General features: G+C 35.4%; 1 protein-coding gene across 1 annotated transcript in view; it reads right to left on the bottom strand.

Moving 5' to 3' along the window:
* TFPI (tissue factor pathway inhibitor) overlaps positions 1–13,859 on the bottom strand; it is a 36,966-nt gene extending 23,107 nt beyond the window's left edge. Inside the window, exons 1-3 of the mRNA XM_086750975.1 lie at positions 13,724–13,859; positions 4,249–4,314; positions 2,796–2,915 (exon numbers count right to left, since the gene is read on the bottom strand). Coding sequence (XP_086607101.1) covers positions 2,796–2,915; positions 4,249–4,294 — 166 coding nt within the window. The 5' untranslated portion in view covers positions 4,295–4,314; positions 13,724–13,859. The remainder of the gene's footprint in view (positions 1–2,795; positions 2,916–4,248; positions 4,315–13,723) is intronic.
* Between the last annotated feature and the right edge of the window lie 298 nt (positions 13,860–14,157).

Genomic DNA, 14,157 nt, shown 5'->3' with positions numbered 1-14,157 from the left:
AAATATGAAAGACAACAGTATTATTGCACAGTTGCTTTTTGCAACACAACTATATAAATTGGGAAAATAAAACTTGGTCAGAAATACTATTGACTTTTTATGTAAAAGACTTCCTGGTTTTGTTTGCTTAGGTTATGAGTTCTTAACCTTATTTGAGTTTCTGCGGTTATCCTTCATTACAAAGATATGCTGACATCTTTCCAGGCTTTCCTGTAAATAAGTGATATCAATACTAAGCACCCTGTCACTAATGAATAGCTGTTTCTTCTCTCTCCATCTTTGTCAGTTTGACAGCTTCCCACCCACACACTGTTCAGTGCTCTTCCTACCCATGTGTTTCCTACCCTTTCCTTAAGCAGCCACATTTATTCTCTATAAACTTTCACACATGAATAAAAAGCACATTCAACTCGTGAGCCATTTTCTTCAGGCTTTGGAATACCAACTGAAGTGCTCCCAACCACATAAGGTATTACTGAACAATATACATAAACTAGTTTTCTTCTATTTTTGTTACTACCCTTATTTATTGGTGGAAAAATGACAGGTTTTGCCAGAGGAGAACAAATTGAGAATCCTTTTTTATCCCGTTGGACTTCACTTGCAACCTTAATCATTACTGTTATTTAAATATTAGTAATCAAAATATCCCTCTTAGATTCACAAAGCATTTGAACCCAATGGGATCCAAAAGTACAGCATTATAAATAATGGATGCACAAAAATTATTTTATCTTTTAATACCTGAAATGTATTGAATTATAGGGTAAAACATGTCAATGTTTTATAACCATCTAACACAGAAAATAAATGTTATCACTGAAATTGCAGCCTACAAAATTTCTGAAGTTAAATTATCTGAGACCAGAATTTCACTCTTAAGAAACGACAAATATAATTTTAATTAGCAACAATCTAATAATTTCATAGAAATAGAGTATTACAAAAATATTTTTGTTATCACTGCAACTGAGTCTTCAGTAGTCATAAAAACAGGGTCCTAGTTTAATTTTTAAGCATCACATTTGAATGTTTTTTGCTTTGGAATGCAAGCCCAAAAGTTCCTAACTGTTCATCATTCTAAATCAGTTACTGGTTGCATAATCTTAAATGACTGCTTGTAAAATAATCAGTGGTAAAATAATGCCCAATTAAAAAAAAAAGTTTAATTTCCTTGAGACTATTATGGTATTATCTTTTATAAACAAAGTAAGTAAATAGAAGAAAAAAATTAATCCAGTAGATTTCTTGTTCTGGTGAGGAAGCATGTTATTTTAACGAGCAAGACAATTTAGCTTTCATGAACTGCAAGCTTAGGCTATGAATTTTTATAAAACTAAGAGCTGCAGGGTAGAGCAAAGATAAATGTGACTTTGCCTTCAAATAAGAAAGGCATTTACGTACTTCAGGGTTAAAGAGAAAAAAATTATTTTGTATGAAACAGTCTTGACTACACAACCATGCTAAGCATATGCTTGATGTGGAATGGCGCATATCCTAATTTTTAGTGACTAATTGTGACACGGTCCTAAAGCATTAACTTCATTTGTAGTATAGCCATTATTGTGCACAATTAATATTTTCATCTCAAGGAACACTGCTGCAAAAGTCTGATAGAGAGAAATAATTTGGATGGAAATTGGGCACGACAAGGAGAGATTAAGTAGAGTGCAAACACACACACAAAAAGGTTCCCTTTAGCTGCATTCCCAGTTAGGCTTCAGAATCAGACCTGTCAAATGGGAGAAGTATCCACTGTATAGTTCTTTGCAGCTTAACCAAGAGACTCCAATTTTAAATCATTTTCTCAAAGGAAAGAATAATATTTCCGTATGGCCCCAAAAGTGTCGTTTCCCTTCATCTGCTTTCTCAAAATTAAAAATTTTAGGAGGAAATTAAATCATAGAATCATAGAATAGTTTGGGTTGGAAGGGACCTTCAAAGCCCATTCAGTCCGACCCCCCTGCAAGGAGCAGGGACATCCCTGACTAGATCAGGTTGCTCAGAGCCCCATCGAACCTGGCCTTGAATGTTTCCAGGGATGGGGCATCCACCACCTCTCTGGGCAACCTGTTGTAAAAGATCTTTCACAATGATATCCAGTATACATATATATCTCAATCCACCTTGCTTAATTTCAGTGAAGTGAAAGTAAACAATAAACTTACAATGGTAAGAATCAGAGAACCTCTCCAGTTCTAGTAGTCATGCTTGTGACATTATTTTCCTTAACTAACTGGTGAGTTTTTATTTATCCAGCAATAAAAAATCATTTGGGGCTCTACAAAGAACTTCTTCAAGGCCCAGAAAAACAATTAGGGCAGTAATTGCATAATCTTTAGAGCAAACTTTGCAAATTAACTGTGACTGAATAGAGCCCTGCACAGGACACAGTAACACCAGTCTACAATGTTATTCATCATGTTTCTGCTCCATTTGCTTGGGGAGATAAAACCTAAGTTTACCACCTGTATGTTCTTTTCCCTAAATACTGAACTCTTCCATGGGACCTAAAGAAGAGCTTTAAGGGAATAATCTTGACATCTAACAATGTTTGATTAGAAGTTCCAAAAAGCATGGGAAACAGAAGCCTTTATAGAACACAATTTTGCTAGACCTTAGTGTATTCTGAGCATCTCCCTGTTAGTTAGAAACCAATGCATTTTCAGCTTAGTTCCACTTTCAAAAGTTTCCTGGAAGAATTCTGAAGTATTGAATTACATTTACAGTGCATTTTAACATAGTGGGTTTTGTTGGCTGAGTTAGTTTTATGTGTCATTTTTGTAACCTCTTACCCAGAACATCCTCTTCTTCGACATCATCTAAGTCAGTAGTTCCATGCCCAGTGATACAGATGAACAGTAAGATAAAGGTTAAAGGTAAGGAACATCCCTTCTTTCTTCCTTTCATCTTTCCTGTGTAACATATAAATGACAATATACACTCAATCAAATTTATTGAGTGCTCTGCAAAAGCAAGGTAGTGCACAGCCATTTGGGTAGATACACAAACTGGGAGCTTTGGAAAGAAGGTGAGTTATGTTAGTACAATTATACTGTACTACAAAAAACAAGACAAGATTTATAGCAGTGCTCAGCTGATTGCAAGTATCCTATCCCATTTCCAGTACAGATACGAGGCATTGTTGTTATTTTTATTTTAAGTCACAACTGAAATCACCTCCCAGAACACATAATGACATAAAACATAATACTTTGTACTTTTAATGTTCTGATCAGTTTTACACTACATATAGTTGCCTGGCATGTCCAATCCTGCCAAATACGTTTTACTCTGCCGACTCTAGATTCACTGCCACATTAATCAATTTATATTTACCAAGTTCCTGGACTTTTGTGTAAGCTATGTTTCACAGGAGCCAGTGAAATTTTTGCAACACAGGCTTCAATGCTTTAAGAAGTATGTTGTATCTTGTAGATCCCTTTAATATTGAATATCTCTCTTAAGTGCAGAGCTATTATCTTTCACATAGGATCAGTGGAATCATAGTCATTCACACAAAGAAAATACTTTTATTCCATGTTCAAGTTGCCAAAATAAGGTTATACATGCACATACGAGAGTGGAAAACCTCTGCTTTAACTTTTTTAGAAATAAGTATTTTCCAGCTAAAAGTTCCTTAAGGATCTCTGAATTCTAATTAGACAACAGGTTCAGTATCTCCTTTAGCTGCCAACAGACAGACTCCCTATAGATATCCTGTTTTCTTAAAATATAATACGAAACTTTGGCTAAGTTAATTAATATTAACTTAATAGAAATTAAAGATCTAAGGAGTAGGAAGTTCCTAGCCTTCTGACAGTTTTGTCTTCAGTGGTTTTGTTTACATGCCTGTAACGAGTGCATGTCTGCATCACTTCAAACAAGGGGAAGGAGGGGCTATGGGAGTAGATGAGATGACCTGTAACTGTGCTTGGGATATAGCTTTACAATAGGAAGGCTAAAGAGATGATGCTGAAGTGGCAGGTGACATTAATACAAGTCATCTTTAACAGACTGATCTTTTCTCCACATGAAATACCTTTGTCTAAGATGGTAGAAGTAAATCATAGCTACGATACTGAAGAAAACACCAGCAAGCAACAATGTCTCAGAAAGGTGAAATTCACACAAAGAGAGACTAACCAATTTGCCACAGCCACTCAGAACTGTGCCAGAGCCAGAAGGTGTAGTTATATCTTCAACACTAAATCGGAGCCAGAATTTTGATTTGTCTCAGGAACTTACCAATTTTTCCCTCCTGCATGCTGAGCGTTTTCCTAACTTGCAGCATACATAGTAAAAAAGAAACACCTAAAAAATAAATATTGGTGAAATTACAGACCACATCATGAACAGCACTAATTACTTGGATAATTTTCTAAATTGACAGTTCCCTTTAGAAGGCTTCAGTATAGACTGCAGTGAAAAACACTGAGAGATGTCTTAATTCTTTTTTTTTTTTTTGGTAAAGGAACAGAATTTTAGGATCCAAGGAATTTCTATTTTAGCCAGAAAACATGACAAAGTTAACTTTTTAAACGTAATACTTTCCTGCCAAAATAAACAAAAGAATGCATTTGTCTTTCATTTCTTCTAAACTCAGTTTTTAAGCCTAATTTCTACATTGACAAATAACATCTTTAATCCACAAAGTCTGGCAAAGCATGTGGCAAAATAATTCAGATCTCCTTTTGTGCTATTAATCAAAATTTTTAAACAAACTTTCCTCAAAGATTATTTTTTGTAGTACCTGACCTTTAAGAATGTTACTTTTTTTTATCCAAAGGTTAGAAAAATAGTTAGAACAAATCTTTTTATTTACCTCTGATAAAAAGTCCAATTAAGCTCCAAAAGAGCAACAAAATAACTCTGTACAAGATAATCTGAAGTTGTCCAAGATTGTTTTAATGATTTGAGAGACATATGAGTTATGATGTTAGTTTGACATTAACATGAAGTAAAATAAATCCACAACTAAGAAAAATTGTATCAGGAGAAATATTAAGTAAAAAAATCTCAAATACCTGCATGAGAATAAGTACTTAGCACTATAATGTAAATAAAGGTGGTGATAGTTTTATATCATCTAGGCTGAATTAAAGCAAAACTATCATTAAATATTCAGATTTGATACTTAGATAGTAATAACTTCTGTACTTTCCCTTGCTCCTGTGAGTTTATGGGAATGAAAAATTATAAAATATACTTTCAATTTTAGTTTATGAAATTACGTGGGAAATAGGAATTTTCTAAGCACATTGTTTTCCTTAGAAGTTTTAATCTGTAACCTCTGGCACAGTTGTGACTCTTTATAAAGGAACTTGCAAATTATCCACAACCTCAGTTGCCCATGGATTAATTCCAAGCTTGCCCTGGGCTCTCATTTTCTATATTTGAGTTTTTTAAAACATGACATCAAAACTTGCAGTCGCTCAGAAATTCCTATTTGAATTTGCTTTTGGATCACTCAAGTTGCGGCCTTGGTTCCTTCTTCCAGAAATCTCCAGAGTATAGATTTAGACTTCAAAATTTAGTAATCCATTTTTACTCAGCCATCCAATATTCCCAAAAGCCTGTTCCCAAGTAGAAGAAAAATAAGGGAAGCAATTAGCTAGAAATGGAAATCCTCAATAAGTTTATCTTTTTAATTTTAAAATAGAATTTTGTATATCATGAGCCAGCGTATATAACTGTCATTATGTGATTATGAGGATAAATCAGTGCATTTGTACAGAGAACAAAAATCTTACGAGGGTACAGTATTTCTATTATTCCACTCAACTCCTACATTTCCCTGAAAAGAGTATCTTATCAAAAGCAGGGCTTCCTGATGCTTGGCTAATTGCCCAAGAAGAAAAATTTAGGCTGTATAACTGCCTGTCTGCCTTACTGCAAGGTCTACTAGCCAAACACAATCTCTTTTATCTTCTTGCTAACCTTCCCCCAAGGCCATGCATTCCCAGAACGTTTTGTCAGGTTTGGTTGGAGGTGGGACGAAGGGGGTAAAGGTTTTAGTATTGACATGCTTAAATTCTTCTGTAGCTTTATTATTTCCTATAACTCCTAAACAAAGAGCAAAATCCAAGATCAAAGTGAACTTGACACTGCTTTCAATTAAAATCCCAAATCCTGTAGAAAAGTCCAAGTTTTCTGGTTTAATGTTCTGCTGCCCAGTAATAGAACTTTAAAGCTGTAAGCCTCTTATGATACTGATTTTACTTCCTTTTTTAATGCATTCTGTTTATTTTTTGTTGTATTTATATGGAAAACACAATTTAAAATACTTCATCTATGATATTTGGATCAGTAAAATAACAAACGCATACGTTTGTGAAACACTGCCTTTCATGGGAAACATAGGAAATGTTTTGCATTCAAATAATTCACGTTAAATGATGTGAAAACCTCTGGGAGTAAATATAGCCCCTTGCTCCAGAAGGGTTCTAATCTAGGACAGCCAGGAATCAGAACAGTATTAATATCGGCTTTTCTCTATAGCAAAGTGTCATTAATGCAAATTTCATAAATTCCTAAGACATTTCCTTAGGAATTGACACTCTACTGCTCCCAAACTAACTCCTTTTGAATGAGACATTTTTATATGTACAACAGACAACATCTAAGTAACTTGTCAAAGGAGATCAAAGGTCTATGGGTAATTTGCACTGATTTACTTACTGGTTTAATTAAATTCTTTCATTTGTGAATAATGCCATTAGCTTCCCTCAAGCTGGAATACAGGTAGACAAAGCAGACTACAAGCAATCAAAGAAGTTCCCAGTAACAGATTCTTATTATATCATCTTATAGCTAGGTCATTTTTATCCTGCCACCTAGAAGAAATATGAAAAAGTTCTCAAGATGTTTTTGCTCATGACAGACAACTATAAAACTGTGCACTTTGCAGCCTCTGGAGTCAGATCTTCTGCGAATATACATACATATGTTGACTTAGCAGTCTGTTCAACATCAATTTCTGTAGTTACTAGAATGTTTAAGAGCAAGCATTTCTTCAGCATGGTATTTATCTCTAACTAGCTAACTGGAAAAGGCAAAATAAAAGCTAGCATTTCTGGTAGTAGCCCAAAACAAACAGCTTTAGAAAATGGCAGAAAGTGACATTGTAATGACTGTAAAAGTGACTCATTCACATTGATAGCACAGGAAATGCAAGCACACACACACAAAAAAGGCAAAGGATATAAGTAAATAGAGGAATAAATAGCAGGAGATAGAACATGCAGAGTCAGAGGCTGAATTCAGTACAATCTAAAATCAAAGATAAAAAGGTCTAATTAGACAGGATTATAGCACCTCTGATACAAAAGCAGACCTTTTTCAGTTCACTGTACTTCACAAACACTATATTTGCCCTATAGTATCTTGTACTACCTACTAGGACTTACATGACAAAAATTTAGTTAGACTGTACCTGCAGCATTCTCTCTCAGCTGGCAGAGTCAGTGAGTTCCCTTAAAAATTATTTTATTACATGTGCTATTTTGCATCTGCTTGAAGCATTGTGTTTTCTCATTTACTCTGGAGTAAGTATGAAGAATGACATAAGCATAAATTCTGTCACCTCTGCCCTGACATAAACTGAACAAGAATGATGATATATGCCCTAGTTTCATAAGTCCCAGAGTCAGTGCTGGTCTCTTATTCAAACTGACTTCTGCCAGACCGAAGCCTTGCAGTGTCACAGTAAATTAACAAAAAGGGAAGCTGTCTACTGTGGATCATCAGCATGCAAACATTACTGACTGAAAACACAAGCTATTGAAATTCCTTCCCCTCATCTCTGTCCTGCACCGTATAGTAGCAGCCCTAATAGTCTGTCTCAGTCCTGAGATCACATACTCCATCAGATTCCTTCAAGAACTTCCAAATTCCTTCTTCTCCAAAGATTCTTCTCCAAAGAGAATTTTAGTTGATTACCTACCTTTCATCATTTAACTTAAATGTTGACTTGCTGCTGCACTATTCCAGTCTCCTCAATTCCCAAGTGAAAACTGGGAAGTGAAGTTAAAATTCGAATTGAAAATTTAGAAAAACAAAGATCTTCATTAGCTTTCATGCTAAAAAGTTGTATGACCTGATGTCACTATTTCAGATTTAAAAGCCCATTTTGGTTCTATTTTTATTAAGGTTGTAAATGTTGCTTTACAAACACAATGGATAAATTAATTAAAAAGAAAACCTTGTTATGTTTTGAAATTGAATCAAAAAACGCCCAAATTAATAAGCCTACCTCAAGAATACCCTTATTTTTTTGTGTAACTGTAGACCTCTCTTGCCTTTTCACTTTCCTTTGTCAAATCCTATCACTTGTGTTTTAAAACTGTTTTCCAACCTATCTACAGGACCTATTTATTCCCTTCTCCTAGTCAGCTCACACCTGGCATGGTGTACTTTTGCCATCCTGTCTCCACTCAGCATCTCTTGCGACACAGCTCCAGACTCCAATTTCTTCCTCCACTGAGTTCTCCTTACCTGGCTCAGTCAGGGCCTCACATTCACAATATCCATCACTGAAGACCTGGGAACTGAATATATTCTGGGAGGCAGAGAGATGGTGAGAGCATGCTTTGGCAATAGTAGCCTGTGAGTAATTTTCCTAACTCTCTGATCATGCAGTGCACAGCACCTGATACAACAGTTGAAGTGAATTATAAACTCTGAAATTAAGAGTGATCTTTTAAAAAAATAGCTGTACTTTTCAGAGGAACACTGAATTTGGCTACATCAAACAATATAACTGCTGGTGACACCTTAATGGAGAATGACTAATGATTTTTTAGCTACTTCTACTAGCCATAGGGAAAAAACTCCAAAATAAAACATATGGCACAGGATCCAACATTATGAGCTTATCAAAAAGGACATACTGAGAACATTATTTGAATTCAGTTTCCACCTTAAGATTGCTTTAAACAGAAATAAAGAAACAAGTCAGTTACTTGTTTATATGTGGAAGCTGCATCTATCCCACATGCCATATCCCAGTCTGAGATAAATCTCTACTCCACGTATACAGCCTGTTTTCATTGTGAGATAAGCAACTTTTAACAGGGAAAGAACACATTCTTTTGCTCCAACCAAAATATTTTAAAATGTGGACTAAACCAAATTATTAATTTGCTTAATTTCATAAATCTTAAAAAAAAACCAAAACACCAAACCTACCACACTCAAAACTGTACTACTTGGACAAAACCCACCTGTTTATAGCAACAATATAGGTTACATAATTCTATTTTCAAACAGGGGATGCCTTTAACATCTTAATAATAGCTACTCTCAGAGCACAAAAGCCATTATTGAAATAGACAAAAGCAGCCGTATTAGTTATGGTTTTAGGAACACAACACAGTAGTCCCAATACTAGCATTATAAAGCCTCTAGCGTGTTTTTTTTTTTTTTTCCCTAATAGTTTGTACTGGAAAAGTATAGTGTATATTTTAAAATCTCAGATGTATTTATTGATAAATAGTCATATATTTAGCGGTCAGTTAACTCAAAAAACCTTATTTCCTAATGGAGAGAGTCATTTCAGTGCTGAACATTTGTCATTAACCCAGTTGTGTGTAATATCACGTTGTACACACTACAGAAACACAACTGCTTGATTTCACTAAAGTGAAGCTGTCAGAAACTGAAAGTCTAACAGGCAGGTACAGGAGGAAAATGCCTGCCACACTGATGCCTCTTGTGACTGATTTTGACCATATCTGACTTTTAACCTTTTGTAACCTCATCATCACATAGACCACATTTTGCACACATACCAAAGATCAAAATACAAGTTTCCTTGCTTTGTCAAGCAAGTTTAGCTCATCCTCTCTATATTCCCAGCTGGAGACACCACAGAAATTTTTGCTGCAATAGAGGCTCTGAGCAACCTGATCTGCAACCTTGCAGGGGGGTTGGACTACATGACCTTTAAAGGTCCCTTCCAACCCAAACTATTCTATGATTCTGTGATTCTGTGTAAGAGCTTTGAACAATAACACAGATTAGAAATGCTGTAATTGTCATCAGCGAGAATACCCTCAGATTATCACCCTGCAAATACTTAAAACCAACATAAAATAACACTGCCATAGAAAAGAAAGGATCGTATGACCTTCATCTCCCACCATAGTATAGATAGTACTGTTTATTCTGCTGGCAGTGCCAGTTTCTGTGGACCTAGAGCATTCATCAGATGCATCTCAGAACACAGCAGTCTTCAGCCTCATCTTTCTACACTACCTTTTCTCTGATTGATGAAAGCATAAATCATTGTCCAGAACCTTTTTATGTCAGAGATTGTACAAATATAGAAGAAAAAGATTGCTTTTCAGACAAAGTAGAAAACGTTTACAGAAAATGCTAACATACTTCCGCAGACCTTTATGTGAAATTCATAAAAACAGTACCAGCTAAGTGTTTCCTTCATCTAGTACTTGTATTTCTAATTTACTTGGTGCAATTGCTACTTTCAATATGATTGTTTTGAAATCAGTTCTTTTGGAACGCTCTATTTTCTGGAAGAAGGTTGAACTTCCTTATGTCTAGATCATACCCTGGGGTCAACATGTTCAAATGCCTAGTTTTATTTTTTCACTAAATAATAAATTAACCAGTTAACTTTAGAGTTATACTCGGTTATGAAGAGCACACATCAGGAAAGATGGCAACAATACTAAAGATGGAAAATGAACAGCTGTTTTAACAGCAACAGGAAACAATTAAGGAAACTGAAGAAAGGAGTTATGACATAAAATTAAAAGGACTAAAAATAAGCCTATTTTGCTGTGAAATAACTATTACAGGAAAAGAATTATACAATTGCCCATATGGTTTTGCTTCATTCTGTCCTCAGGGGCACTCTTTCTCTATTGTAAAGTAAATACAGTTTCCTAAGAGAAACACACAGAAGTAACTTGTCACTGTTTTTTAAGACAGTTCTCCCTGGTTTCAGTGTGAGGAAGAGCATCAGATATGAAGACTCCATCTTCAGTCCTTACCAAGACATCTATCCAGCTTTGGTTTCTTTAGGAACTGTCAGCTTTTCCTAGTTCTTACAGAGATAACACAACTGTTCAGAACATGGCCCAAAGAACAAGCAATAGTAAGTACTGGAATTAGACAGATTTTAAACAATTTGCTCCAAAATTGTGAGATACGAGAGTCACTTAATTCTTGAGACTCCTAAGCTTTACTGATGTTCTAATTTTTATTTTAAAATTTCTTCTCTTGTTCCTGTACATATTCTCTGACTCCCTGTGACAGACATTCTCAGAACATACTGAATGAATGAACATCAACAAAATCATGACAGTTACAAAGCACTTGAAGTAGCCACCACTTTATTTTAAAATGTAGAAGAGAGTTATTGCCAGAATTATCTTTTAGAAGTACATGTAGGTGGCTAAAGCAGCTTTTCAGAATGTGAAAGGTTTAATAGTCATGTTTCCAGAAGTGATCCTAATCTCACTGATATACCTGTGAGAGCAATCTGTGTTCTCTGCCCTAAAAGTAACTCAAGATTCCTGGAGTCAGAAGAATAGTATAAAGGATAGCAGTATATTGTACTGGAAAACAGACAATCTAAGTGCTAATACCTGCTTCAATTCATGCACTTGGAAGGCCTATTGGAGAAACATATAAACAGTCCTTGAGGCTAGATCTGGAATCTAGTAACTCTTCTTTTCTAATTGTGGGTCTGGTTTAGCTGGAGGCAAGATTTCAAACTCACTAAAGGCTCTGGACATGTTCTCTGAAAGCCTGTTAGGAAGCTTGCTCTTTTACACCTTTGCTTTGTTTCCTAGACACACTACATCTTGGACCACTTTTCCCCTAATCTCTTAAAATTTCCTCTCTGACAGAAACTCTGCTTCCTTTTTGTACACTCTCCCTCACTGCTTTTTAGATCTGACACTAAACCTTAAAATAGTTACCAACAATTTGTAAGTTTTTACCATTAGGTTTTCAAAATTAAATCTCCAATGATATTAAGGATAAATTCAATGCCATTAATTGTTCTATCTGTCCTGAGTCAAGAAGATGATAAACTTTAACTTATATTATTCTGCATTTCGAATATTAGGCAGATGAGTTACAACTCAGTTTTCATTAGCAATATTAGTAAATGTGGGCACTGCACTAAAAGGCTAAACGCACTTTAAAGGTCATATAACTACACTGGACAGCTGAAAAGCATTAAGTCTCCAGATTGCAAACTATGCAATGCACAATGTAAGGACAAAGATAGAGATTCCTGAAAGTCCATTTAAAGCACACTTGGAGATTGTCCAGCATAAAAGTTATTAAAAAGTCAAAGAAATTGATTTATCAAGCATTTGTCCACACGATTACTTTTTAATGAACTCTTTCATGTGGACATATTTGAAAGGAGAAAATGCTGTAGCAGACTGTGTTTTAATCATCTTTACCTCCTCAGTATTGCTCTGTGTGTATTACACACAAAGTAGATTTGATTACAATTCTCAAATTCAGCTTAAACAATAATACATGTTAATTTACTGTGTATATAGATACTTGCTGCCTTCACAAACAATCACAAACTCACTCCTAGTAGACTTAAAGAATGAGCAGAAGATTACAAAGGGAAAAGGCTGACAATTTTTGCCAAGTAGGCACCCAGCAATTCCTAAAGCATGCCTTTGCTGCTTGTATCTATACTGACAGCTGGACTTCCTGTCTCTGCGTCTGTCCATAAGACATTCAGGAAGGAAGGTTTATATCTTTCATGTTTTCCATGAAGCTCTTTGATGACTAATTTCTAGGGTACCGAGTCACATTAACCTTTCACACACTCCCCCCCATCCAGGTTGTTTTTGTCCTCCATACTCCACTTCTCCCATTTTTACATGCTTTTTCCTCATTTACATCGTATTTAGATTTTCTAAAACAGTTATTCGAACTTCAGCTAACTTTTTTTTTTAATTACAAGCTAGTATTACTGTTTTTCATTACAGTTGATGACAATGAAGTTTATGTAAATTCTTCCAAGGTACATATTACAAAAATCATCAATAATATTCTGAGTTTGGGGGGGGGAGCGTGGTGGTGGTGTTTGTTACATTGGCACCACTGTAAGACTCATTAACCACCCTTCTCATTGTTAAAGTGTTTTTAGTTTCTTGAGAATTTCTGTATACATGATGAGTGAAATTGGCTTATAGTAGCATCAGCTTAATTTGTTTCTCCTAAAATGTTATTGTACTTCTCAAAACATTAATTGCTTCAAATGTTACATGTCTTAGAAGGATTTGAAATAGCCTGGCAGACCACTCTGCCTGAATCAAGCCTCCCTTGGAGCCACTGTAGTGGAGAAATTGTTTTAAAAAACAAGACCTTTTTTTTTTTTTTTCAAACTCCAGCTATTGATCAGCATTAATATAGTCACATTTAGGATGGCTTTCTTTCCAAAAAAGTCTTGGGGTTTAAAATACCTTAGTCTGACATTCTGACAACCAAAGGTTAGTTGTATTAGTAATCATAAAAGCATATTCATTGTCCTACTGTTTCAAACTTACAGAGAAAAAAGTCTCCCTTTTTGCAGCACTCATCCCTGGACTTTGAATCTAAACATCTGACTACTACATCTACCACATTCTAAAGAAAACATAATAGTAGATACTCCTTTCTGACAGCTAAAGAAAAAAAAGATCTCTCATGTAAAACTGAAAGTCGGTTACAAAGTACTCACCAAAATCCTAGCAACAGCTCTTGAAGAAAGAAAGAATTCCTGAATCAGTGCTGAATATGTTCCTCCCCTACTAATTCACGTTGAAGGGGTGTGGCGTAAAGCTACAAAGGCAGTATTGCAACCCGATCTTCCTAGAGCTGGCTCCTGCCTCTGGATTAGTCAGCTACTTGTTGTTCTTGCTTTTTGTAAAGCACATGGGTTCACTCTGGGTAGAAGTCAGAGATCTGCAGCAGCGGCAGGGATGCTTCCTGTTTAAAGTTTTCAGATCTGCCTGCAGTTTAGAGCAACTGTTTTCTAAACAGCACTAGCTAAAATGAAATGCACTTTCAAAGAATGAGAGACAGCCTGTTGGATATTCTATTCATTGTACCTTGATACGGTTCATGACGATGCCATACTCACTGCCTATTTAAGAGAGATATGTTGTAGTTTTC

Source organism: Chlamydotis macqueenii, chromosome 6 (genome assembly GCF_036417535.1).
Source record: "Chlamydotis macqueenii isolate bChlMac1 chromosome 6, bChlMac1.mat, whole genome shotgun sequence".
In the NCBI taxonomy this organism is placed as follows: Eukaryota; Metazoa; Chordata; class Aves; order Otidiformes; family Otididae; genus Chlamydotis; species Chlamydotis macqueenii.
Note: the sequence above shows the minus strand (reverse complement) of the source record. Positions and strands in the feature narration are given on the sequence as shown.